The sequence below is a fragment of the Ipomoea triloba genome, chromosome 9 (genome assembly GCF_003576645.1).
Source record: "Ipomoea triloba cultivar NCNSP0323 chromosome 9, ASM357664v1".
Classification (NCBI taxonomy): domain Eukaryota; kingdom Viridiplantae; phylum Streptophyta; class Magnoliopsida; order Solanales; family Convolvulaceae; genus Ipomoea; species Ipomoea triloba.
In genome coordinates this window covers 6854400-6882306 of record NC_044924.1, presented here as the reverse complement: position 1 = coordinate 6882306, position 27907 = coordinate 6854400, and the positions used below count along the sequence as shown (strand labels likewise).

The following is a 27907-nucleotide window of genomic DNA, read 5'->3' as shown; positions in this document are numbered from 1 at the left end:
TTGCACAAATTGACATTTGCAAAGGTTACACTTCTGACGGAAAGAATGATGCCTAGATAAACACAAACAAATCAAAAGCCAATCAAATCGTAAAGTACTTGTTATTACTAGCTCCTAGTTTCTACAAGCCCCAAAAATAACTTAGACAAATGGAGTAATACAAATGCAAAACCAACTACCTGTCATGCCACATTTTGGATAACAAAAATATAAAATACACGAACCATTAAAAAAATATGAATGTCTCTTGAATGCTGGAGATAATAGGTAGCTTTTGAGAACTCAATTTAGAGGCTTTTTTTATTGAACTCGGAGGAGCTGGAGATGGGCAACCTAGCAAGGAAAAAGTGCATAAAACATCTCAAGATGCTCAAACCACACCGGAGGGATAGAGTACAAATCTGGTCTCACTCATCAACTAGCCGCATCCCTGTTGTAAAATAGATCCAGGGTCTTTGCTGGAATACGGTGTAGAAGCTCCCTAGGGAAGATTCGGAGGAGTGTCCATGCTAAATCAAGTGACTGAAAGATGTTGCGGGTGTCATATGCTCCTTGGGTAACAAACTTCCTCTCAAATTTGTCTAGAAACTCTAGGTATAGCTGTTACATTTAAGATATAAGTGTTAGCTATCTGAACACTCAATCACATAAACTGGAAAGGGGGGTAAACAAATGGGGTTTTGTTAAGTAGCAAACCAGGTCCTCAGAAGAAAGTGCTTCCTCTCCAACCACAGCTTTCATTGCTTGGACATCCTTCCCAATGGCATAATTTGCATACAGCTGGAAATAAAGGAAAAACATTTAGAAAAAGCAAAAACAAAAGCTATATGCATAAAGAACAAAATAAAAAATACTTCAGTCTACAATTAAAGAGTGAAATGGGTATTGAGCTGCTAGTCAGTCTGCTACAATTGATCAGTACCTGGTTTGAAACATCTGAGTGATCCCTCCTAGTCATACCCTCTCCAATAGCACTCTGCAACAAGTAACTCCAATATTATACTCCTTCCTCCCCAACTCTTCATATAGTTTTGTCAATTAGAGCATGCAAACAAAGCCATGGACTTACCTTCATCAAACGAGACAAGGATGGAAGCACATTGATTGGTGGGTATATCTGTAAATTTAAAAATCCATTTCAGAACTACTAGTCCAATATCCATTAAGAACAATGATGTTGGAAGCTGTTAGCGACAGATAACACAGAAATAGTAAAATTCTATTAAAACTAGATATAATTTTTCAAGGAAATCAAGTTCATGAATCACATTGATTTCAACAATTTAATATGGGCATTAACACAGCAGCAGCAGAACACAAGGCACCTCCTGGCAAAACTCAAGAAATGACTGCAGGTGGTACAGGAACTCAGAATTACGTATATGAACACCTTGACATTCAATCTGCTATCTTGTTTACCATGCTACTGATTAGATACTTTTACTCATATCCTAGGCAGTGTTATATAAGCTTGAGGCACATGACCATTAGGAAGTTTTACTTTCTCCCTCATTAAAAGTACTAATATATGATGCATGAATGTCAGTGTTACCTGCCGGTTATGAAGCTGTCTATCAATATATATTTGTCCTTCTGTGATATAACCCGTCAAATCAGGAGTTGGATGGGTAATATCTGTTCAAATAAACAAAGGAATGCTGATTCACAAAAAAAAATGTAGGCAATAAAGTTGGTGAAAAATAATGATGCAAAGTAGTAGAATATTACCATCATTAGGCATGGTCAAAATTGGAATTTGTGTGATGGAACCTTTTCTTCCTTCAATACGTCCAGCTCGTTCATAGATTGTTGCCAGATCTGTATACATATAACCAGGGTATCCACGCCTTCCAGGGACTTCTTCTCGAGCAGCAGATACCTGGTGCACCGATTAATGCCACAGTTCCAGCAATGTGAAAAAATAATCACAAAATTTGACCATGAAGCCCCACAATTGAACCCACTTCAAGTTTCAACTACATCCTCATGAAGAAACATGAGATGATGATGTATAAAGAATTCAAAGGAAATACCTCACGAAGAGCATCAGCATATGAACTCATATCTGTCAATATCACAAGAACATGCTTCCCACATTCATATGCCAAGTATTCTGCAGTTGTCAGAGCAATCCTAGGAGTAATGATACGTTCAATAGTAGGATCATTAGCCTGCATGAAGAAAGTATGAAGCACACATAAATGGACAGAATGTATAGTTCCACCTTGAAGACCACATAATTAAGTATTGAATACGGATAATCTTGGTTTTACTTAGACATTTGCCATGGGTTTTATTTTTGGCCTTGGCCTTGATTACACTGTTAGGAAAGGGGTTTTCCGCCTTCCAGAGATAGATGGTCTGGCACCTAGCAGTGGCCATTGCATTGCAATAGCTTTTCCAGTTTTTTATAATATGATATTGTTCAAAAAATGAACAAATAAAAATATTGGTATGATATTATTTGAAAAATTACCAAGTTCAGGAAAAGGGTCACTCTCTCCATAGATCCATTTTCTTCAAAATCACGTTTGAAAAACTGAGCTGTTTCCATGTTCACTCCCATAGCTGCAAAGACAATGGCAAAATTGTCCTCTTCACCACCCTGTTGACATCATGAGCAAGCAGAAAAAATAAGAATCATCCTAATATGACTGAATTACAAACGTATCATATATATATGAGCAAGTAATAAACCACTCATCCACAGCGACATTGATACAATATGAATTGCTTAAACAGCTAGCTCAAAAATATTCAACCTCATGTTATTATGGGAAATAGATAATTCCCATAATGCATAAGACTTAAACAAGTAAATATTCACAAAAAATTACTTACATCAAGAAGATTTTCAGATTTCTCCAGCCGCTTCACCAAACCAGCCTGGCGACAGATCTGTGCAGCAATTTCATTATGAGGAAGACCAGCAGCAGAGAAGAGGGGAATTTTTTGCCCTCTAGCAATTGAATTCATGACATCAATTGTTGAAATTCCTGTTTGAATCATTTCTTCAGGATAGGTTCTCTCACTAGGATTGATAGAACTTCCTGAAGTCAACCAGTATATACATGAGTGCAAAACAGATAAGAATCTACATAAATAACACAAGGATATTCTGGAAATAAAATTTTACCAGAAATGTCCAAGTAAGCCTCGGGAAGAATAGGAGGACCATTGTCAATTGGTTTCCCAGAACCATTAAAAATGCGACCAAGCATATCCAAGGAGACTGGAGTTTTTAAAACCTGTAACAAAGAAATCATCAAAGGTACTAAAAAGAAATCATCAAAGGTACTAAAAAGAAATCATCAAGAAATGGCTTTTTTTTTTCCAATGAAATGAATAATAAACATCAAGCTGAGGCATTTCACTTGGAATATTTAAGAGTAGAGCTTCTATATGAATAAATAGATAACATGAGAATGAGAAAAAACAATACCTCCCCAGTAAACTGCACCGTTGTATATTTGTTGTCAATTCCAGAAGTTCCCTCAAAAACCTGCTTATTAGAAAAATAAAACATGAAGCAAATGATCAATTACTTAGGTGAATTTAGTGCTATACACCTTAAAATGGTTTGAAGGTTAAAAGAAAGAAACATAATTTAAAAAAGAAAAAGGGGGGCAACTATCCAGCAAAAGAGGTTGAGAAACAATTAACCTGAACAACAGCTTTCTCCCCATCGACTTCCAGAACTTGTCCACGTCGGGTAGTTCCATCACCTAAACGAATATTAACAATCTCCTGGTACTTGGGTCCCTGCCACAAAATATTTATTTGTACAAATCTCAGTCATATCACATTAAGAAAAGGGATTTTGAAGGTACACGAAGGAAACAGATCAGAATGAGAATAATAAAAGGTAATATAATCACCTTGACTTTGTCAAGGATAACCAATGGCCCTGCAACTCCAGAAACAGTTCTATATTCTGCAAAAATGCATCAATGTAAGTCCATGACAACGTTTTAAATGAACTTGAGGACTTTCACATCCTAGATAGTTCACAGAATTGTAAGTCAAAACCACAAATAAATATATAAAAAGAAAATAGAACCTTCTGTTCAGAATAAAATATGAATATTTCCTTTCAATATCCACTGGCAAATAATCTGATATAGTGAAGGATGATTACACTAAACAATTATGAGTTACAGCAAACATTCTCCCATTGCTTGAGTTTTTTAGCTAATACTATAAAACTGCTTATGCACTAGAGAAAGCCAGAAGCTTCTAAAACCACTAGAATCACCCCAAAGATGTGAAGAAATTACCAGGTCACCTGTGAGTCATAATAAATGGCTCATTTGTAGCTTGCCTGATACCACTACCAGTAACTATAAGAATGCACATGTAAATCGAATAATGATTTGATCTGGAGTAGGTTTACAATTTTCAAGTAGCATATGAGAATAGAAGATTGGTGCATTCCATATCCATGTAGTATATTAAGAAATTACCCATGCCAATCTCCAGAGTTCCCTCCTCCATGTCAATACCATTTTGAGCCGGCATGTTTTGAACTGGAAAATCAACCAAAACAAATAAAATCACATACCATACGGAATCAACCAAATAAATATATAGAAACACTACACTCAGTGATCTCCAGATCATTCACTTCTCTCCATCATATCACAATCATCAGCATTCATCAACGCACACATACAACTCATCCATGCGCATATAAGCGAATGATTCGTTCTCCGTAAAAAAAAAAAAAAAAAAAAAAAAAAAAAAAAAAAAAAAAAAACAAACATATAGGACAGACTGAGAAACAGTAAACCTCTAATGGTGCGAACTCTAGATCAACAGCGATAGCGGTGAAATCGGTGAAAATACAAGTGAGTGCAGTATTTATTAAACGAAATCACTAGAAATCAAATCAGATAAACAAAATCAAATTACGTTTGAATGGAACGCAGAATTGAAAACTGAAAATTGATTCGTTGATGGATCTGAAAATTAAATGAAAGGTGATTACCTCTCTGGTTCGTTATCCTGAAATCCGGCAGAAGAAAACAATATCAGAGTCGCTGAGACAACCGTGGAGCGTGGAGAAACGAAGCTGAGATCTAATGGGACAAGGAAGGAAGGTGTTCGCCAAGTAAATTTCCTGTGTATCTATAAGACTCAGAACCGGCGAGGCTGAGATTGGGATTTATTTTTTATTTTTTATTTTTTATTTTTCATTTTTCATTTTTCACTTTGGACCTTATGTATCAAAATTCAAAACACCCCACTCTTTATTCCACGTTTATAATGATTCATCATTCATGTACGGTGTACAATTTTGAGGGGTAAAAATTGAAAATAACTGTAAATTCATTTCTTTTATATTTGATTTTTTAACATGTATCCTCACTATGGTATAAAATTCAGTTTAAATCACACTTGTATAATTTAACTTGAACAAAATTTGACTCATAACTCTTTACTATGATACACTATTTATAAAATTTTAATTTTAATATCCAACCTTTCAGTTGCATTATTTATTTGGACTTTGAGTAAAGTAAAATAAATTACTGTGAATTTAATTTGCAAGATTCAATCACTTAATATGATGTGCTAGGTGAGTTTGAATAATTTGTTCACCCTCACTTCAATGGCCCTCACATTCCAGCATTGACAAAATTGTATATAGATAAATCATGTTAACTCAATGACTAATTAAGTGGATGATTAGTTTTTGGTGCCCACAAGCAACCACTCCCACAAAAAGGTAAAATTCTTACAATGCTGGGTTTGATTAGTGCTAAAAGATACCTTTATATACCTTTATTTTATGATTAATTACTTGTTTTTATATTAAAAATAAATAAATAAATTGATAGTCATATATAGAAAGGATTATAAATTTTGCACCAATAATCTATCACAAGTTGTGACTTGTCTCAATTTTCTTTCATGGATTATTAGCTCTCTCCTTTACAAGTTGTGATGATAAATTGAAAATGATAGTTCATTGGTCATAATTGCATAACCAAGTAGCTAAACGTGGCATGCATCACTATCAATATGACAATTTGTGTGGCATGGGCAATATTAGCAACAAAATGCATTTTACATAAAATGGTAGAGTAATTTTTACCAAAAAAAATGGTAGAGTAATTATATATGTAACTTGTAAGATATATTATTATCCATCTTTACATACCAATTTAACTATATAAAATGTGTTAAATAATACAAGATTTAGGTTGATTAGCATTATTCATTGATATAGCTAAAGTTTTGGATAATAATATTATTTGGCACATGAACAACTCTTATACGTCACTATGTAAGAGTGGAAAATCTTATAACTGTTATGTATGAGAATTGTGCTTACTGACTCTCTATTACATACTTTCTCAACCTATTGAAGCACAAACCTTCATTGAGTCTCGATCTCATGACTTTTTACATGGGAGAATGACTATATGTCATTGAGGACGAGGTGTTTGGCTTAATTTCCATTGACTAGATAATAGAATAAGAGGATCCTGTTTTTGTCCGTTTTTGTGGTTGATGTGGCCACACACCACATGGCTAGTTGAAAGTGGTGGATCCAAAGCCTTGGCACTTTGTCGCCGAGCGTATCCCTCGGGCCGGAGAGGATGAACACGGCATAAGCTCTGGCCTGGGTCTATTCGCCAATTGGGTGTAAGCTTGATTGCCCGTACTGTATAGTGTATACCTTGGGGCCCGGAGACTAAATCGATGTCGACTTCTATTAAATATTTCAATGTTTATTGTGCATTAAAGTTGCAATAATGTTTATTTGAACACTAATAACCAATTCAATAATGCAAATTTAACAGTAACCCAGTTTTTGTGCAGAATGTGTCCTTTTTTCTTTCTTTTTTTTTCTAGGTTTAATTTACTTTTTCACCCGAGTAACCCACAAACCCAGAGTTAGAATGAATTGAAGAAACCAGATCTAGCTAGCACAAATATAGAGGCAGAGAGAAATCGAGAAGAAGTCCATTAACAATTGCTAATGAAATCACAGGTTATACTAACACAAATTAAAGCTACATTCTGATCTGGAGAGAGTACTACGCAGCCTTGGCTGTATGACCCAAAGAGATGGAAGCCAGATCACGCAAGACAGAAGCGAAATCCGCATCTCCGGGGCTTGTTTGATTTCCCCTCTCTTGATCATCTGCGGCACTACTGCTCCTCCAGCTGGTATCTTTTGATTCAAACGCCGCCGAGGTTTTCATGGCTTTTCTCCGGCGATCATGATCCGCCATCCTGCAAAACCAAAAGCTTCTGTTAGAGTTAGCTAGGTTGGTTGAATTGAAGTGGCACCAAGCTAAGAACACTAGAGATGGATCGAAATAGTAAGTACTCTTCAGGGAGAGGGAGAGGGAGAGGGTGAGTGATCCCTGAGAGGCAGACTGGAAGTCCAAAATTGGCGTGGAGATTTGGTGCTGCTGAAGAAGCCATTCTTTTTTTGGTTCGGATTGGAGGAAATGCAGGCCGGCTTAGGGTCAGTATATAAAAATATCAGCATGGACTAACTTATTTGATTTTCGTGACAGATTGTAGATTAAAAAATTATATAATTAAACCCGAGATTTTTATTGGCACCAAATGCTGATTTTCTCACCCAATAAATTCTTAAGTCACCGTGAGTCTAAGATTTATCCTCACTATCATGCATGGTCTAGGATAAGGAAGAAATTTTAACTTTTATGGACAAAAGTACGCTTAATATGGTTGGCTCATTATGAACACTAGACACTAATTCTTCCATCACTATTATGACAGGGGGTGGTGTGGGGCTTGAGGGGAGGAAATTTCTATTTTATGGGCAAGTATAGGATATTAAAATGTAACGTAGCGATCAATCTATGCTTTTGAGCAGGGGGTGAATTATGAGGAAAGGGGGAGTGGGGGGACCTTTCATTCTTGGGGTGTAACAGTGTAAGGGGATGTAAATAGGTGATATTAAGTGTTCCGTTCAACAAAAGAGGTGCATGCTTTCAGGGGAAAAAAAAAAAAGTGGGTGTGAGGCAGAGATAAGATTCCATTTGTGACTTAAAATTTATCACGTGCATCATGCTATATTATCATAAGTTAAAATAAAATGGAAATCAATGTTAAATATGACATTTGTGGGATATATCCTACAATTTAAGAAGAAAAGTGAGGGTATTAAAGTAATTTGATAATTTCTCTATTAAAAAAAACAAAGTCAAATGATGCTCTAAGTAATTTTTTTGGTTCATTAAGCTAGTTTTAAAAAGTTATTTACTAAACATTTGTTTTAATTATTAGTAAAAAAAAAAAAAGGAGTTATAAGCTATGCCAAAAAGTCTTTTACCAAACAAGGTATTTATATTTAATTTCATTCTTTGGTTGGTGCCTTTGTGGGAAATTAAAGAAATCAAAAATAATTTGTATAAAAACTTAAATATGGTGTGAATAATATATAAATAATCAATGATATATGTAGTGGAAGATTTATTAATATTTTAATAGAAATAGGCAAATAGCCAAATAGGGTTACAATATACTACTCAGTATATAACTGTTTTCATTGAATGATGGAGATTCAAATAAATAGAAGTAGAGACATAACTCTAAATGAACGGAACAACAACAGTAATAATAATGGAAAATATGTTATTTTTACTCATTTTTCATTTCCTTTGTAGGGTTGAATTGCAATTCATATAGGGAGCAATTCAATGAATTGAGAGAATTTCAATTCTATACAACCAAACAATGTGGGTAATTTGTCCTTTCATTAAATTACATTGGCATTGAATTCCAATTCATGCCAACCAAACACCCCATAAGATTTTTTTTTTTTTTGGAAATAACACCCCATAAGAATTGAAACTCCAAAAATTAAAAAATAAATAAATAAAAACCATACCAACTAAATATGAAAATTCACAAAAACTCTAAAAAATTTCAATTACAATGCTTAAATGGACCATAAAAACACAAAATTTTTCACGGTCTATTTGCAACAACAAAAAAAACTATATAATAGAACGTATTACTCGTCAATTAATTATGTCAACAAATATTCAATGGTTATCGTTTAACCTTGTGTATTAGTATATAACTAGTGTGAGCAAATCTTTGTCCTCGTGGTTACGTTGACAATGTCGCCATTTTTCGTGCGTTGACAATGTCACCATTTTTCGTGCGAGCACATAAAATACAAACTAGGTACACTAATCAAGCCACATACCGGACATTTACTAGTCTTTGTCAAAGTACATTAATTTAATGCCACCATGCCATTTTGTCAAATGAATTAATAGACTAACACTAGTAATGCTATTTTTAGATAATGTACGTGGTATTTGATTGATTAAAACAATTGGTTTGACAAAATTATACTAGTATATCGCAGGCCTAGGAAAGGTACACGAGGAAAGTGGTAATAAGGTTGTGGGAGTAGGTGAGAGAGGGTGGGTTGAGTTGTGGAAGTTGAATAGTTGATGGTTTTGTTGTGAGTTCATTCTCATCTCCAATCACATGGCATGGGAAAAGCCCCACAACCACAAAATCAAAGGAATCCAAGGGGCTCATTAATTTTTATTTTAATTTTTTAAAATAATAAAAATGAAATATATTTACTTTCAATTTTTTATTTTTTTTTAAATCAGAGAAATGAGAATTGAAAATTTGAATTCATATTCAATAGTTATAGTAGGATTTATTTCAAGAGTTAATTCCAGCAATAGTCTTCTGACTATTGCGATTTTCTAAATTTGGTCATCGTCTTTTAATTTGGACGAATTAAACTCGACTATCAGAATTGTTCCACCATTAGTCCTTCCGTTAAGTAAGTGTTAGATAGACGTTAAGTGAAGGGCTAAAAGAGTCATTTCCTACTGGTTTTCTTCTTCATGATCTTGATATGTATACATGACACGCAATAAAAACCACAAAAGTCTATAGTTTCTCTTCTTCCTCATCTTACTTAGGTTTCTGTCGCTTCTTCACTGGGATTTCTTCGATCATGCTGGTAATTCAGAGAGCTTTAGATTTGCAATGGATAATGATGGGTGTATGAACTTTGATGATATGGAAATTAATGGCAAAATAGACATCAATGGTGGGGATATGGTTCAAGAAGAATTCATGACACCTAATTCGAATACTAGAGAAGTCCCAAATATAGTAAATTGAAAGTAGATATAATTCCCATCCAGTTACACCCCAGGGGGCGAAAAGCAATAGTTATCATGGACTTGGAAAATGCTCTGCTGCAAATATGTTGGGCAAAGCTGGTCTGCAGCAGTCTGAATCAAAGGGTGACAACATCTTCAAGGTCATCTTCATCAAGGAACCATCTTAATACAAAAGATGACAACAATGACGGTGGAAGTGATTTTGTTGAAGATTTTTGCATAATTTATGGGAGCCACTCATCCACCCTTGACAGATTATATGCATGGGAGAGGAAACTTTATGATGAAGTGAAGGCATTTGAGTTAATTAGGAGCTCATGGAATATGATTTTAAGCACGTCCAACTTAGACGCCAATCAGCCAAAGATCTTAGTTCCCATGTAATTGACAAAACCCGAGCAGTGGTGAAGGATCTACATTCCCGAATCAGGGTTGCACTCTATGTAGTAGACTCAATATCAAAGTGGATTGAAAAAATGAGGGATGAAGAGTTGTTGCCTCAACTTTTGGAGCTTATTGATAGCCGTTTATCAGAATGTGGAGAGCGATGCTCGAATGTCATCACACTTAATATATAACGATCTCGTTAACATTCCATGGCAAGGCAGCATTGGGTAGAAATAATCCCCGGGGAGAAGATAAAAAACAGATCGTGGCACAGCTATTGGATGAAGTGGAGTGTTTTGGATTGAGCTTTGCTGATTGGATCAACAGCTGGACATCATGTGGAAGCTCTAAATTGTTGGTTGTAGAACTGCATCTTGCAACCATGCACCAGAGAGAAAGAGTAGGAGAGCCTTTTTCCCCTCGCCATGGGAAGAAGAAGCTCAACAGATGAAAGGACTCTTTTAGCCCTTCACTTAACGTCTATCTAACACTTACTTAACGGAAAGACTAATGGTGGAACAATTCTGATAGTTAAGGGTTTAATTCGTCCAAATTAAAAGACGATGACCAAATTTGAAAAATCGCATTAGTAAGAGGACTAATGCTAGAATTACCTCTTTATTTCAATTCTTCGACTTTCTTTTGTCTTTCCTTTCATTCTCTATTTTTAAAATTGGATAAATATATAAATAAACATATTATATTCTTTGTTCTCATTTCTCTAGTTTCTGGATAATTTATCCTCGGGCAGTGTACAGTACTATGCGGGTTGTTATGCCGTGGACCCAGGTCCAGCTTGCAAGGTGGACCTGGGTTTACATTCACATACACTATACTCTACATTCACACTTTGTAAACTCCACATTCACACATTACAAGATTATATGATACTCTACATTCACACTTTGTAAACTCTACATTCACACATTACAGGATTATATGTTTAATAACTATATTACCACTGTTATGCATTCACACATTCAAAACTCTATATTCACAGGCCCTATACTCCATATTCACAATTTGAGAACTCCACATTCACACATTACAAGGCTACAAGTTGCTAGAACTTCTTAACTCTATTACAGATTCACACATGCATAACTCTACATTCACGATTTCTATACTCCATATTCACAATTTGAAACCTCCACATTCACACATTTCTGGGCAACTCTACATTCACACAATCATAAATCTACATTCACGATTTCTATACTCTACATTCACACTTTGAAACTTCTACATTCACACATTTTTGGACAACTCTATATTCAGCAATATGTTTACTAATTTAAAAAAAAAAAGAGAAGACAAAAACGATGTAGTTTTGGACCCAAGGTGGACCTGGGTCCACAGCATAATTTGCGTACTTTGCTACTTGGGCTTGATTCAATAAATATTTAAATTTGATTTAAGTTATTGTGTAGCCAAAGATCAAGTTTGTTTAAGTAATGAATTGAGCCAAATTTAAATATTTTAATATTTGACTCAAGTAACTCGCAAGATTAATTTGGCTTTTGTATATATAGTAGTTTTGCACGTGCATTGTTCGACTGATTTAATGTTCAATGTTTGTATTTAAATAAGTAATTCAAAGTATATTCATGATTATATAGAAAAAGTTCATTATAGTTGGCATTAAAATTAATGTTTAATTTGCACTTTTCTAAACGTAATTATCTAAATACTTAGTGTAGTTGGTATGATATTATGTAGTATATATATACTACTTTTGGTTGAAATTACTCTAAGTTTTGTTATTTCACTTTTGGATAGCTTTGTCATTGTGTCTTCGTTTTCAATATTGCTTGCTCGCTTCTTTTTTGTTAGGAGTGTTTCATCATATGCAATTGGGTTACTGGTATTAGTTTGCAAAAGAGTTAATTCCCTTTTTGGTCATAGATTTATAGGCGGCAATCCACTTTTAGTCCTTTTTTATTAGAACATTCACTTTTGGTCCTAGTAATATTGTGGCATTACCAATTTTGGTCCTTTATCAACAAATCAGTTTAAATATCGTTAAATACAATGACGACATTTCGATCTTCAATTATGAATGTTTTCAAAAAAAAATAAACATAAAAAATATAGCGGTTCAACATACTTTGTATAAAAGAGATTGAAATGTCTTTGAATTTAACGATATTTCAACAATTTAATTTGTTGCTGGAGGACCAAAATTGGTCATGCCACAATAATATTAGGACCAAAAGTGAATGCTCTAATAAAAAATTACTAAAAGTGGATTGTCCCTTATAAATCTAAGACCAAAAATGGAATTAACTCTTTGCAAAAATAACATATTTGGTCTAATTAGTTTTGTTGCATTAAATAAATAGATGCATGGAATCCTTAAGTCAATTCTCTTATACAAATATTTATAAAATTGACGCAGTTATTTTTTAGTCATTAATCATCATAGATAAATGGATCGAAACAGCCATATTAATTCATCCCCATTCTTCTACTGTAAATTAAAAAGCATTATATTCAAATCGATTTGATCCGCTTTACAGATAAACAATACGCGAGACGGTATTACATAAGTGTGAGCCAAATTCACTAGCTTATCTTCTATCAACTGCGCGCATATTATTGGATAATTGACTAATGTGCATGGCTACTTTGTTTACTTCTTAGTCAACAACAGTCAACAGCTGCTGATTCATCATATTATATCCATATATGCAATACCGTTTATTCATTTTTTATTTTTTATTTAGGTTGGATCTTGTAACAAAAATTATGCGTTAAAAACAAAAAATAGAATTAACACAACGGATAAGATCGGTTAAGCTCCGACGCTGCTAAACCGTCTCATTGTAAAATTGAGGGTAAACATGCATGCAGAAACGAAAGCTAGAACAAATATAATCTTCAAAACTAATAAATAAAGCAAGAGTGTTTAAAAAAAAAAACAAATAAATGGAGAGACTGTGAGTGTATACGTACACACTTACTGAGATAGAACAAAACTTCAAAATAAAAAAATATAATCCAAAATAGGTGTTCGAATAGGTGAAGTGGACTAGTGGAGCATAACTCTTGTGCCGGCCTAAAGCTTACAAGTTCAATTCCTTATCTCCATTAGTTGTCCATCACTCGTTCAAATTCGGTCAATTCCATTTGATGAATTGAGTTCGTAAAGTTTGATAGCGTGCTTAATTAATTAGTCTAAATGGTTCGACCAGTTCAAATAAAAAAGGCTAATTAGCCACTCTTCAAAGAGTCAAAACTAATTCTTTTCCTATTTTATTAAATAATTTATAAATAGTTATGAATATGAAAATTTAAGATACACAAATGCCATGTAAGCTGGTAAATTAAAAAAATGAAAAAAAAAAAGAAAAAGAAAAAGAAACTTCTAATAAAATATTTATAATGGATAAACCTTCAATCATTCATTGTGGCCCCACCTATCATTTTGCCCAAGTTTCTTGTTATTAATGTTACCAAATAGAGTTCAACTATGGTGTACTATGCCTTCGTATTAAATGCATCATGTTTGGTATAACCTAATGACACTTTTCATTTATTAGGCTAATTTTTAGGTAATAAAAAATTTAAAATTATTACAGGTGTGCAATTTTAATTTTATGGAGTAAAATCAAATATTAATTTGAATAAAATACATTTATTTTTTATATTTATATTATAAAAGTAAATAATTTTTCTTTAGTACTATTGAAGTATCAAACTCATGATCTCTCATTTGAAAGAGACATTTCATGCCACTAAATCACAAAGTTATTGACATAAAAGTGAATAGTTAATTCATCTAAAACAATAAGAGTAGATTTCGTTCTCAAAGTATTTCAGAATGAAATAACATTTTTTTTAGAATAATTAAGTCTATCATATTATTGATAAATCATTTTATTTTCAAGAACAGTATTAACTTTGATTGAATTATTTCTCTTTCAAAGTAGATATATATTATGAATTAGAGCATGATATTAAGCTATATTCAAGTTCTCGTGAATAGGCCAATGACCTTGTGGTTTAGTGGCATCCGGTATCCCAGTTAACACTCCCACATGGATGATGGGAGTGGGTTCGAGCCTTAGTGGAGTCAACTGTTGACTCTTTGTACTTCATTAGGTAACAAATACTATATTGTTAATACTTAATTTATTCTTACTTATTTTTGTTATGTATTATATAATTAACAATCTAATAACAACAACAACAATAATAATATTTTTTATTATGTGAATGTTAATTTTGTCTTTTGAGTGCTTATTGCATTTATATTATTTCATCCAACTAAAGACTATAATACAATTTATGAATTCTAATAACCAGTTTGGTTGACATGAGTGGCTATGCAGTATGCGCTCTCATCTCTTTAGAGAGGTCGTGAGTTTAAAACACTATGATCATCCATCTAAGTTAGTTGAATTTATTAAATGCTAAAAATTAAGGAAAATGTGGCAACATTTTTTTTAATAATTACAATAGTGCATGAAAATATTTGACAGTGTATTTGAGAATAACTAACAGCGCATTCAGGACCTCACATGTGTGCACTCAGGGTCTCACATGTGTGCACATACTATTAGTTACATTATTTTTTTTCTTAATTTTTCGCCATTGATCTGCTAGCCTAGAATGATAAATAAGAATAATGCTCGCTTTTTACATTGAACATGCGTTCTCACTTGAACTTGTGCGTGCGCGCGCACATGGGGTTCAAATGAGAACATTCATGTTCTCATGTAAAAAAGTGATGGCTGATCATAGCTATCCATTAGAGTTCATCAATGGTTGGAAATTTTGTAAAAAAAAATGTCAATTTTATAATTATTACAAACTTTTAAGTTTAAGTTACAATATTTTAAAACTGACTCCATCATCCCTTTTCTCATTATTTTTCAGCGACCAATCGACCATCAACTGTTAATCTACTCAAATAGATGAATAAGATCAATTCGCATGTTTTACCTATGAGCATGTTCTCACATAAATCATCCCATGCATATATATATATATATATATATATATATATATATATATATATATATATATATAGCCCTCATTATAAATACTTGCTTTTGATGGTTGGGTAAGAGTTTGATTCCTGTCACGAACACTGAAAATTTGGAATTGGTATGAACTCCTTATGCACATGAATATACAAATTTAGTGTGGGTTCATAGGTAGAGCAAAAAAATACAGGGTGTAAATAAAACACTACAAATCAAAATTTAAAAAATTTAAACCCTCGCCAACTATATGTCTGTCACCCAATTAAATTTTCAACCAAAAGGGGTCCATATGCTTTGATTGATTTTGCTGGCTTGATCAGCTTGATGGCGGCTTTTTCCCTTCCCGCGTAAAACCAAACCAATAAATTGCCATAAAATTAAAAAATAAATTGTTTTAACAGAGGTGAATTCACCTATGGTGGCTGACGTGGTAGAGGTAACGTCAGCTTCATCTCTAGATGTCTAGACCGGCAAGGATATACGTCTTCAAAACCAAATTCTGACCACATAATCATAAACCAACCTAATAATTTGGGATTGTTACCGTTTGACTCGGTCAATTTATTCACGGCACTAATTTGGCATTATATTCTCGTCGGAAAAATATATGTTTAAGCCCTCGATTATTTCATGTTAACTTTTGTTAATCCTTAATTTTTTGTTATTGTAATATATCCCTCAAAACTTTTTAAATAAGTTGTAATTTTGGTTTATAAAACAGCAAAACATTAAATTATGTTGTGATTTGCTTAGTACATATAATATTTATCTAATTTTTATACTTCTTCCGATTAATAACTATATAATCTTCAGTATTGATATTTTATTCGTAAAATAGTCAATTTGATTTTTAACGGATTCGTGTAATGGAAAACAGAGACATTTATAACAATTGGGGATGAAAAGTTTAAAAAATAAAATTTTTAATTCTTTATTTTACCTATGAAATACTAAAATCAAAGAGAATATAAAGAAAAAATAAATATTAAAGTGTTCATGTATTAAGTAAAACTTTAACATGTCAATGACCTTGTGGTTTAGTAGTATGAAATGACTCTCCCATATAGGAAGTCACTTCAGTAGGTTGGTAAAGTAATTATGAACATATACTATATTATAACATAGTCAGTATAGTAGTATTCAAAAAGTAAAACTTTAACATAGTTTAATGATTTTATTACTTTAGGACTAAAAATGTAACTTTCTTAAAAATTAAGTTAGGGAAGTACATTACAATGACGAAAAAGATAAGGGATTAAAATTATTAATTGAGGGATAAAAACACAATTTTGCCTAAAAATTTAGCTCCAAGTCCTCGATTGGACCTTTATATATGAACAATAGTGAGCCGCACAAGTGCATAACAGATTCGATTGATGAGGATCGCAGATGAGAGTATGAATACTACAAGAGAGGCGATGATAGAGGCCGCCGGAAACACATCCGGAAGTTTCACTACGCAGGAGAGATGATGCCACCGCCGGTACTAACCATGGCGGCTAACCTTAATTAAGAGAGGTTTAGGCCAGGTTGTATTAATGTTGGTGGCATCATCTTCCCTGCTTAGTAAAACTTCTGTGGTGCATATATGCATCCAATTCAATCTCTGCAGTCTATTACCAGGTGACATTTAACCAATGTTGTTTACAAACAGTTTATATGAATCCTAGTTGTTATTCTTATTATATATATATATATATATATATATATATGTGTGTGTGTGTGTTTTGTTGGAAGAAAGAACAGATAAAATAAAATCAAAGTGCAGTGCTATTTAATGACACATCACGGCTCATGCCTTATATTAAGCTCAGGTTGAGATAAGAATTAATGCTTGCAAGAGCAGTTCACTTAGTTTTTAAGTGATAGAATATTATTATAGGCAATCATATAGAATTGGATCTTGACAGTCTCTGAGAGTTACATTAAATGTGTGAATGTGTCCTAGGGCATAGTTTAGTAGTGAAAATTTGAGTGTGTCACTAAGGCACATTAAATGATTTATTGCATCTCACATGCTCCACGTGAGGAGTGTTAGGTTTGTGCTTCAAACTTAGAGTTACACAAGGTTTGTGCTTCAAACTTAGAGTTACACCAAATGTAATCGACTCTATGAAGCTTTATATGTGAAAAAAAGAGTAAGGTTAGGATAAGAATGAATGCTCAAGCTTGAGATGTGGGTCATCCATGTCATTAAAGAAAATTAAACAATTGTTTCCTTTTCTTTTGGTGTTCGATCAGTTTAATGTTAATTATGTTTATATCGAAATATAATCCAAGAATGTCTTAATTTCTTGTCGGCAAGCTATAAGTAGTCTAGCTAGGACGACGACAAAGATTCTGGCATGAGTGGGGGCAGTGCAGACGCGCACGCGCCGCGGCAAGCCTCCAGCTACTCAATTATCTAAATCTAAAAACATAATAAGTGTAAAGTAATGTTATACCCTATTTTATGTCTGTTTTTTTTTATATATCATGCTATAAAAGTTGTACTGCTGTTATAATTTTTATTTTTCCCACAATTGTTTATATATATATATATATATTCAATAATAATAATATATATATATTATATATTGTAGTTATATGTTAGTTATTTTTTAAAATATAAATATAAAATTTATAAAAATATTTTACATGATTATTATTATTTACAATAATTTAAATATATTTAAAATCTAAATAAATTTAAAATTTTAATATAAAATATTAATATTGAGCATATATTTTTTGCGCACATAAAAAAACTAGTATAATTATATATGTTGATTTGAAGGGGAATTGAAGATGCTATGGTGAAGAAGCCTAACGTGATTAGACAGGTCACATATGGTTCTTGCATCAAGAACGGCGGCTATGGAAAGTTGAAGAAGTATGAGCCATAAACCCGGCCTTAATTTGGGCATTCATGGTGATAACGACGTTTACCAGGCCAGGCCGTTCTATTGGACTGCGATTCCCATTCCCCAACGTTGTTTGTTGTAAATTTTATATATCCACTCCGCTTACAACGTAAATATTGCGGTGGAAAATAATATACGGTTTAAATAAAATATTAAACCTAGCTTGTCTTGCATGTGATAATTATAACAGCTAGCCCAACCTCGTTCATTTCATCACTGGCCTTGCTTGATGCCTTCGATGTGGCCGCAAAGCTCATCTCGATGTCCGTGGAACTGTAATTTCATTGGAAGTTTGGTTCACGGAATGTTAAATTGCTTTAGAAAATGTTAGATTGCTGGGAATGTTAGATTGTCGGGAATGTATGTTAGATTCATGTGTTTGGTTTAAAATTAAAGTAAGTAAATAAGACAACGGAAATAAGATAAATTGAATAAAATACCAAACATGAGAATATTATGTTAAAAACTTCATCGGGAGGTTATGTTACATTCTCTGGGAATCTTACATAACTTGAACCAAACATGAGAATATTATATTCCCAAACAAATATAACTTTAGTTATCTTATATAACTTGAACCAAACACCTACAGAATTTTGTTAAGACTTGATGACAGTCTTTCTCTTTATTTAAAAGAAACGTTTGGACCATAGTGTAAGAAAATAGAGACAACGTCAAATAATTTTGACACTCTTTTAGGAAAAGGAGAACAACTCAAACAAATAAAAGCGTCATTTACCTGGTAACGGTGTAGTTAAGGATCCCGATACGCTTCCGATAGATTACACCGAGCTAAGCTTACACCAACTATAACTGAGGTGAACCTCACTTTGCTCAGACACTGGGCTTGAGCTAAGCTTACACCAACTATAACTCAGGTGAACTTCACCTCACTTTGCTTAGACACTTGGGATAGAAGAATTAAAAGGGAATGATAGAGATTTTTTGGTGTGTCCTTTCCAAATGAGGAAGTTGCTATAGTAATTGATGTAGCAACCCATCCCTCATAACCACAAAACCAACAAGAAGAAGAGAAAGATGGACACGTGTGAGGCTGTCTCCTAATTTATTTCTTCTTTGAATGATTTCCAACAATCCCCCACACATTCCCACACATTCAAAGTAGAAAGCTAGAATGGATAATGTCTGAGCAATATGAAGGAGTTGACTTTAATGTCAGCTTTTTATTATTGAACTGACACGTAGTGACTCTGAGTATTTTTCTATAACCAAGTGTATTAACCACTATTGAGAGTGTATTGTGAGGTTTATAGAAAATTACTCAGGGTCACTACGTGTCAGTTCAAGAATTAAAATTAACATTAAGGTCAACTCGTTCGTATTGCCCAGACATTGTCAATTCTAGCTTTATACTTTGAATGTGTGGGGGATTGTTGGGAATCGTTCAAAGAAGAAATGAATTAGGAGACAATTGTGCTTAGCCTCAGTCCTCTTTCTCTTCCTTGGTTTTGTGGCTGATGAGGGGTGGGTTGCTACATCAATTACTATATATAGCAACTTCCTCATTTAGAAAGGACACACCAAAAAATCTCTCTCTTTCCCTTTTAATTCTTTTATCCTAGTGTCTGAGCAAAGCGAGGTTCACCTGAGCTATAGTTGGTGTAAGCTTAGCTCAACTAGTCTGTGTAACTTGTCGGAAGCGTGTCGGGATCCTTAACTACACCGTTAACAGGCAAATAACGCTTTTAAGGCAGTGTTATTGTAACACGACACAGACTTCATATTCTGTTTGAGTTGTTCTCCTTTTCCTAAAGAGTGTCAGGATTAGTTGGCGTTGCCTCTATTTTCCAACAGTCTGCTGTTAAGGCAATGTTATTGTAACATGGCACAGACTTCATATTCTGTTTAAATTGTTCTCCTTTTTCTAAAGAGTGTTAGAATTAGTTGACGTATCTTCTATTTCCCAACGCATAGTCCACAATATAACAACTGTTCATAGTATTCCACATGCCAAGAGAATGTAAAGACGCCGTCGGGAAAAGCCATGGAGAAGCACTTTTCTTTCGGCTTCCTCACTTTCCAATTGGTATTTGGTTTTGACAAATTGTTAGTTTCACTTGAAATTGTTTAATTCAATTAATTTATTGGCACGTCATTTATTATTGATGAAATATAAAATAACTTTATTGGTTGCCCTAGACAGAGTGAGATTAAGTCATTCTTGAAGTTATGTGTATAAGTTTATGTTGAATAAAGATTGAACGAACTGGGCTATGATAACCTTAATTGTGGTTGTCATAAACTTGGCAATTTATATCATAGGTTGTGGATCCTCGATGAAAACGATGATGTACAGAATTCATACTTACACATACATATACATATTATATTTTTACTTATTTTTCAAATCTGATTTAGATGTAAAATTTGTGACATAAGATACATAAATTCAAAACATAAGGCACAATTATTAATTTGTTTCATGCACAGAATTCATACTTATACAGAATTTAATAATATAAAACACAAATTAAAGTTTACATCACAAAATATCGCAAATTATATCGTGGACCGTGGTCCACAATGCATTTTGGACCGCGGTCCCAAAACGACGTCGTTTTGATTAATGAAAACAGACGGATGAATTCGCGCCACTCACTTTCTTTTCATATATACTGCAGTTACATTTCAACACAATTTCAGTTACATTTCAACACAACTGCAGTTACATTTTAACACAACTGCAGTTACATTTTGATATAACTACAGTTTCATTCGATAATATAAAAACACAAAAGTGAAACTGTTATTCAGTATCTGTTCATATACACTGCAGTTAAATTTCAACACAACTACAGTTACATTTGGATATAACTACAGTTTCATTCGATAATATCAAACACAAATGTGAAACTGTTATTCAGTATCTTTTCATATACATTGCAGTTACATTTCAACACAACTACAGTTACATTTTGATATAACTACAGTTTCATTCGATAATATCAAAACAAATGTAAGGCAGTATCTTTTGGAATGAACTGTAGTGTCAATTACGAGGCTCCGTCTCCCACTTACTAAAACGACGTCGTTTTGGGACCGCGGTCCACGATATAAGAACTGGCAAAATATTACCAAAGTGCACTATGAACTCTTATCCATGCTATAAAGATTGCATAAACTTTATGTGGACTTGAATCATGTTGCTGTTAATACGGGTCGATTATATTATTGTTTTTGTTGATTGAATTATGTGTGTAGTGAAGGTTAAGAGCAAGCAACGCATGTATTATATTCTCTCTTAAAGGGATTATTATCTGGCTTGACCTAGCTAGCATTCCTTATACTAAAAGGAAAGTTCATGACACCACATGCAGCTATATTACCTATGTATGGATGGGTTAAGCCTTTTGTATTATCTTTAGTATGACGTTATCTAAATTTATTTATTGGTTGTCCTCGCAAAATTAATTAAAGTGTTGTTATTGTTCTCACTATTATTTAATTAATTAAATTACTTTTTTTTAAAAAAAATAAAAAAGTGTTGATGTTTTTCTCGTTATTATTTCTTTGATCCATGTATATATGTTGAAACACTCCAAGCAATATAATAACTAAGAGGTATTTTGGTAATGCTCTGGAGGATGAGGGGAAGATTGAAGAAGAAGAAAGGAGGATCAGACTAGAAGAAGACAAACAAAATTTTCTTTTTCTTAATGTTTCTCCCATTCTTCCATCGAAAAAACCTAAGAGTCACATTTTTCTCGAAACTAGTAAATTACTCGTGAGATACACAAATAATTTTTTAATAAATAATAATATTTAAAAGTATGTATATATTTAATTGATTTTAAAATTAGTGCAAAAGTATCACCAATTAATTGAATAATATATGACTCGATTGTTTGCAATTATTTTTAAAAAATTGATATTGTAATATGATTTAAACAATTATATTATTATTGAAATAAATATGAGAAAATTATGGCCCTTTCAAAATTATCTCCGAAAGAGTCTCCCTGCATTACTCAGCCAATTAGGAAAGGTATTACCAATAACACAAGAGATAGGTAAGGAGGGCTCATGCAAAACAAGTCTAGCATAATCACACAAACTTAAAGAATGCATAATATCTTCATGAGGGGCCACCACACATAGGGCATGAAAGCCCCACACATATTTTTGTAACTTTTAATGGCGATTCAAATTTTTTATGTTATAAATACCCTCGACGTCAACAAGGCAACAAATGCTCTGATCTCTTCTCCCTACAAAATCAACCAACTTAATCATATGTGAAGATCATCTATCTCTAATGTCTAGTGAAACTTGTTTGGTGTTATTTACGTTTTTCTCCAATAAAATCAAAATGAGAATACAATTGTGATTTATATAGTAGTGTTGTTTATATTTTCTTCCAAAATAATTTCATCCATTAAAACAGTGAATAAATACACCATATAGTATTGGTGACTAATTACATAGTATGTATCATTACAACTTTATATTAATGAGGACAAAAATTACACCTACCTCATAATTCAAAGACTAAAAGTATAATTTTTCTCTAATCAACATTTTTATTTGTAAGTTACATGACATGACTTCTATGCATAATTTTTTTTTATATAGATGTCTCGTTTTTTAATTTCCTTCTTAAACCAAGCTTTAAAAGTTGGAAAAAAAGAGACCTTGAAGATGATAATCACTATTTGTTGTTGTTATATAGTTGTAATTGTCATATCGTATTTCTTTGAGACTCTATTAAAAAAAAGTTTAGCTAAATAATAAAAGGCAAAAATGGTACATGTCGCATTCATTTAGACAAGATACCTTAAATCAAGTTCACAATAATTTGTAATAATAAATAATGTATATTTAAAATGGACTAATTGCTTATTGCTCACGAATCACGAATTTCAACACTTATATATATATATAAAGATTAATTCAAAAACATATATAAATTTGTTTAAATACTTCAAATCTTATTGACAATTTAAGTTTTATGTGAAACATATAATACATTTTATAAACTTATAAAAAGAGTTAATACCACAAATGGTCCTCTGACTATTGGGGTAGTACTTCTTTTAGTCATCGACTTTCAATTCGATCACAAATGGTCCTTTGACTTTCATTTTTGACCACAAATAGTCCTCTGTTAAATAGGTGTTAAATCTAGGGGTAATATCGTCAAATTGATTAATATTATTATGATTAATTCTTTTTTAGAATTATATGACAACATAATTAATTTCAAACATTAATAAACATTAAGTTAATAAATATAAAAATAAAATGGACGTGAGAACTTATATAAATGAACAAATTAAATAAAAATCCATGATTAATGTTCGCAATTTGTACTTGATTAATTATATTAATTAAACGGTAGCAGCTTTCAGTTATGTCCCAAACAAAATGTTTGATCGATTAATGAAAAGTGAAAATTATTAATCGACCATGTATGAACAACCATGAAAATGATGAAAGCAAGATTTTTTAAAAAAAATCTTCCATTTTAGTCTGTTGGTTAAATTAAAATAGATAGCTCTAATATTAAATCTTAATTTTGTACGCATAATTACGAGAATAAAGTGTATTGTCTTTTTATTTATGAGTATTTATATTTGTTAATTGTTTCAATTATGCTTGTTGGTGAAAAATTATAAACATTTTTATTTTATGAACATTATATATATCAATTTGACGATAATACCCCTAGATTTAACACCTATTTAACAGAAATTTTAACAAAAGGACTATTTGTGGTCAAAAATGAAAGTCAGAGGACCATTTATGGTCGAATTGAAAGTCGAGTACTAAAAGGAGTACTACCCCAATAGTCAGAGGATCATTTGTGGTATTAACTCTTATAAAAAGTATTACATGTTTCATGTAAAATTTTAAATCACATTATTTTTTTTTTCAAAAAAATTATTGTTGGCAAATATATAACTTTAGCTGACATGGCATTTATCGAGGACCCCACCAAAGGCTCCACATAAAACTGAATTTTGCTTTATTCCTCCGTAAATATAATTTTGGGGTGGGTCCAATTCAATACGGAGTGGTCCGTTAAAACGATGTGCGGTAATGCTCTCAATAAACTTTCTCCCAATTTAAATTATCATCGCCAACCGAAAAAGGCGGAGAGTAGTTCGTTAAGGCGAGGCGTCCCTCTCTTTTTTTTTTCCTTCTCGGCTTCTTCTCGCTGTAAAAAAAACAAAAACCAATTCAATCCAATCCGATCGTATCGGCGGTGGTGGTTAACGGCGGAGCTTGTGGATTCTGGCGATTGTGCTGCCTCTGTGCGCGACAGCCGGAGTGCAGTGTGTTCTAAGAATCGAGTTTTCATTTATTATCGATTTGTAGAGCGAAGCGGACGGTGAGGAATGGCGTACAGGAGGAAGCTGGGGCTCACAAGGTCAGCCACATTCCATCCAGAGATTCGCCGGCATTCTTCCGAAGATTTAGACAGCCCTTCCGAGACGTCGCCTTCGCTGGCAGCGAAGGCGATCAGAGCCTCCGCCGCTCACCGTGAATCCTCCCTCTCCTCCGCTTATTCTCCTCGATCAAAGGTGTTCTTCTAGATCTCTTCTTATTTCTTTCATTTTCTTTCAAGCTACGGCATAGCTCTTCATCGATACACCCTGTTTCTAATTTTTCATTTCAATTTTGTTGCCGGAACGCAGATAATCAAAATTCCTTTCTGTATTTATCATCTTCTCAAAACGCATTTATTATTTCTTCACTGCTTTAAAAACCAGCATGCATGGCATTTAATTTAGAAAAAAAATATTTTCAGTTTAATTTTATGGAACGAGCCAGGTTAATGAGGTTGTGTAAGTAAATGCTATTCAAGATTATTAGAATTATTGGTTATACCACTTTTTCTTTCTGCTTTGGACCAGAGATGGCCTAAAACTACTTTGAATTTATCTATAAGTAGATTAATAGTTGAGAACAAATGAGTCCAACATATTGACCTATTGTGCTGTGTATATAATTGTTCTAACTTCAATATCAGGGTTCTCCCACCTATGACTATACCTCGATGAAGGGTTCAGATGACGTGGGCGGTTTCTGGGGTGTTCTAGTTAGGAAAGCTAAAGCTATTCTTGAGGATGAAACCATGTCCCGGGAGATTGAAGCCCCTAGTATTAGTCCACCAAAGGCCAACCAGGTGATTAACTCATTATCACATCCTCTTTTTAGCTTATTATTTGCTTCTTACTATGAACTATGAATAAACCACAGGAAGCTCAATTACTAAAGACAGACATGTACTCAAGTAGAATGTCTCAAAACTTCTGTATTTTGAAATTGTTACAGTACATTTTCTGTTTATGATAGCTAGGCTGTTTCTAATTTTGTTTCATTTTCTTTTCAAACCTGACAATGCTATCAGTCTTTTCAACAGCATGACAGTTCCAAAAAAATGGAGAATCCTACTCTTCGGAATGGCTTGGATGCATTCACATCTTCCTTGAACAACTTTGGAAATGCATTGGAGGTATATCTATCAGTTACCTTCTTAATAAGAAGGTTACATTAATATTCTATAATAATGCATTTCTGCTATTTCTCTTTTGAATTTTTCTTCATAGTGATTGGCATGATATATAAGGTGTACATAATAGATGGAATTAAGTTGCAGGATTACCATTTCAATATACATTTATTTCTTTATTTACAGGAAGGACGTAGTATTGTCGAGAACAAAACTGCAGACATCATACAAGAAACACGCAAACTACAGATCAGGAGAAATGGAACTGGCCCCAGTGAGCAAAATCAGGGCTCAAAAACACAACCCACTCAGTCTCAGAAGCAAACAAGTAACGAAGATCAACTCACGGAATCTCGCAAGGTAACTTGCCAACCTGTGTAATGGCATATCTGGTTATGTTGTATGAAGAAGCTTAATATTCATTAGGAGGCTCTCTGAAATGTTTAATCTACTTGAAATCTTTTAAACCGAACTTATTTTCTGTAAGAATAAAGTGCCTTGTATTACTCAAAGTCACCACTCTATGTGCCCAACCAAAAATGGTGATGGTCTGATGGATGATAACTAAAAGGAGCAACTGTTGATAATGACAATGAAAAATGTTTAGCCAAGATGGCACTGAACGTAATCATGAAACATGCTTGCAAGATGTTAAACACCATATAACTATATTCTCAATTAAACATACTAGGCAAAACTTTGAGCTCAAAGCTTCTATAGTATTTAAAAGTGACCTTATTTGACTATATACTGCAGTATTTATAGAATGACAATGTACTTAAGATTAGAGGGGTTATTAGCATCTTGAAGCTTACAGTGATAACTAGCAGGATAAATGTCATTCATGTACAAATCTTATCTGATGCAGAAATGAGAGCATTCAAAAAATCATTTTTAATTATTGGATGGCTTCTCCTTGCCAGTTTTGTGCATTTTGACATCTGTTTTATTTATTTTCCTTACAGATGGCAGTGGCAACAGCTGCCAAAGCTAAGCTTCTTCTGCGAGAGCTGAAAACTCTTAAATCAGATCTGGCCTATGCAAAAGAACGGTGTTCTCAGCTGGAGGAAGAAAATAGAATGCTTCGAGAGACTGGCCAAAAGGGAGACCATCATGATGATGATGACATGGTAATTCCTAATTCCGTAGATCTATGTTTGAAATCTTTGCCCGGTTTTAATTTGGTGATATTGAGCATGACATTTGGAGATGTTATATGGCCTTTTAGGGGCTAAGGTAGTGTTACTGCATTTGAAAATGTAACAGAATGAAGCAGTAACTAAAACTAGAAAACAAATAAACCTAAGACACCAAAATTAAAGCATGTGTTTGAGTGTTTCGCCTCAATTAAAAGCCTAAGCAATCATGACCTCTTACGAGTTCTGATACTAAATTGAAGCATGTATTCCACTTCAATTAAAAACCTATCAAAAACCCACTTTTCCACAAACAATATTGATGATTCTCCTATAACTTTGCACTTGTAGATACGCCTCCAGCTTGAGACATTACTAGCTGAGAAATCTCGGCTGGCAAATGAGAATGAGGTGTATGCTCGTGAGAATCGTTTCTTGAGAGAGATTCTTGAATATCACCAACTCACCATGGATTTTATTGATTTTGATGAGGATGACATCGAAGAGGTCACAGAAGTTTACCCTCTTCCTGCAGTCTCAACGTTTCCCGTTCCCCTTCCTCAGCAAGTAACAATGGATGTTCCACAAACTGAAGTTCCACCTAGTCATACAGTTCCTGGAGTGGAAGATTCAACAAAAACTTGTTAGTGTCTGTGTTTTCCCTCTTTTTTTCTTCTTTCTTTCGTTGGAGATCAGAGTATTCGTGTGTAGTATTATTGCCTCTCCCTTTCTGGTCTTTGGTGGGAAGTAGGATAGCAAACCAAAGGAGTTTGTGAGAGATTTTTATTTATTTGTATTTTTATAAATTGTAATTAATTGATTATTCATTCTTGTATGTAATCATTCGTACTAGATTTTGTTT

General features: G+C 33.3%; 3 protein-coding genes, 1 long non-coding RNA gene and 1 pseudogene across 5 annotated transcripts; 3 read left to right on the top strand and 2 right to left on the bottom strand.

Annotated features, from left to right (window-relative positions):
- Positions 1–31: 31 nt before the first annotated feature.
- Positions 32–5191, bottom strand: LOC116029960 (V-type proton ATPase subunit B 2). Its single transcript, XM_031272016.1, has 15 exons — positions 4988–5191; positions 4464–4526; positions 3879–3934; positions 3664–3762; positions 3443–3502; positions 3137–3248; positions 2842–3050; positions 2477–2605; positions 2034–2171; positions 1729–1879; positions 1553–1635; positions 1070–1117; positions 923–976; positions 697–780; positions 32–600 (listed from the first exon to the last, which is right to left on the bottom strand). Exons 2-15 carry the CDS (start codon positions 4516–4518, stop codon positions 415–417), a joined length of 1464 nt encoding a protein of 487 aa, XP_031127876.1. The 5' UTR covers positions 4519–4526; positions 4988–5191; the 3' UTR covers positions 32–414.
- A 1755-nt stretch (positions 5192–6946) lies between these two features.
- LOC116030808 lies at positions 6947–7505 on the bottom strand. The gene is made up of 2 exons (XM_031273143.1): positions 7343–7505; positions 6947–7245 (listed from the first exon to the last, which is right to left on the bottom strand). The coding sequence occupies exons 1-2, from the start codon at positions 7438–7440 to the stop codon at positions 7047–7049; spliced, it is 297 nt and encodes a 98-aa protein (XP_031129003.1). The 5' UTR covers positions 7441–7505; the 3' UTR covers positions 6947–7046.
- Positions 7506–10205: 2700 nt separating this feature from the next.
- LOC116029220 lies at positions 10206–10942 on the top strand (annotated as a pseudogene).
- Positions 10943–17054: 6112 nt separating this feature from the next.
- LOC116028453 lies at positions 17055–18593 on the top strand. Its single transcript, XR_004100153.1, has 2 exons — positions 17055–17152; positions 18306–18593. It is a non-coding gene; the product is annotated as an uncharacterized LOC116028453 (long non-coding RNA).
- A 5991-nt stretch (positions 18594–24584) lies between these two features.
- Positions 24585–27907, top strand: LOC116030779. 2 transcript variants are annotated; one of them, XM_031273113.1, is made up of 6 exons: positions 24585–24977; positions 25427–25582; positions 25820–25912; positions 26096–26269; positions 26875–27039; positions 27397–27907. In XM_031273113.1, exons 1-6 carry the CDS (start codon positions 24792–24794, stop codon positions 27691–27693), a joined length of 1071 nt encoding a protein of 356 aa, XP_031128973.1. In that variant the 5' UTR covers positions 24585–24791; the 3' UTR covers positions 27694–27907. The 2 variants fall into 2 exon arrangements, with proteins under 2 accessions (XP_031128973.1, XP_031128972.1); XM_031273112.1 differs by having other exon boundaries at positions 25808–25912.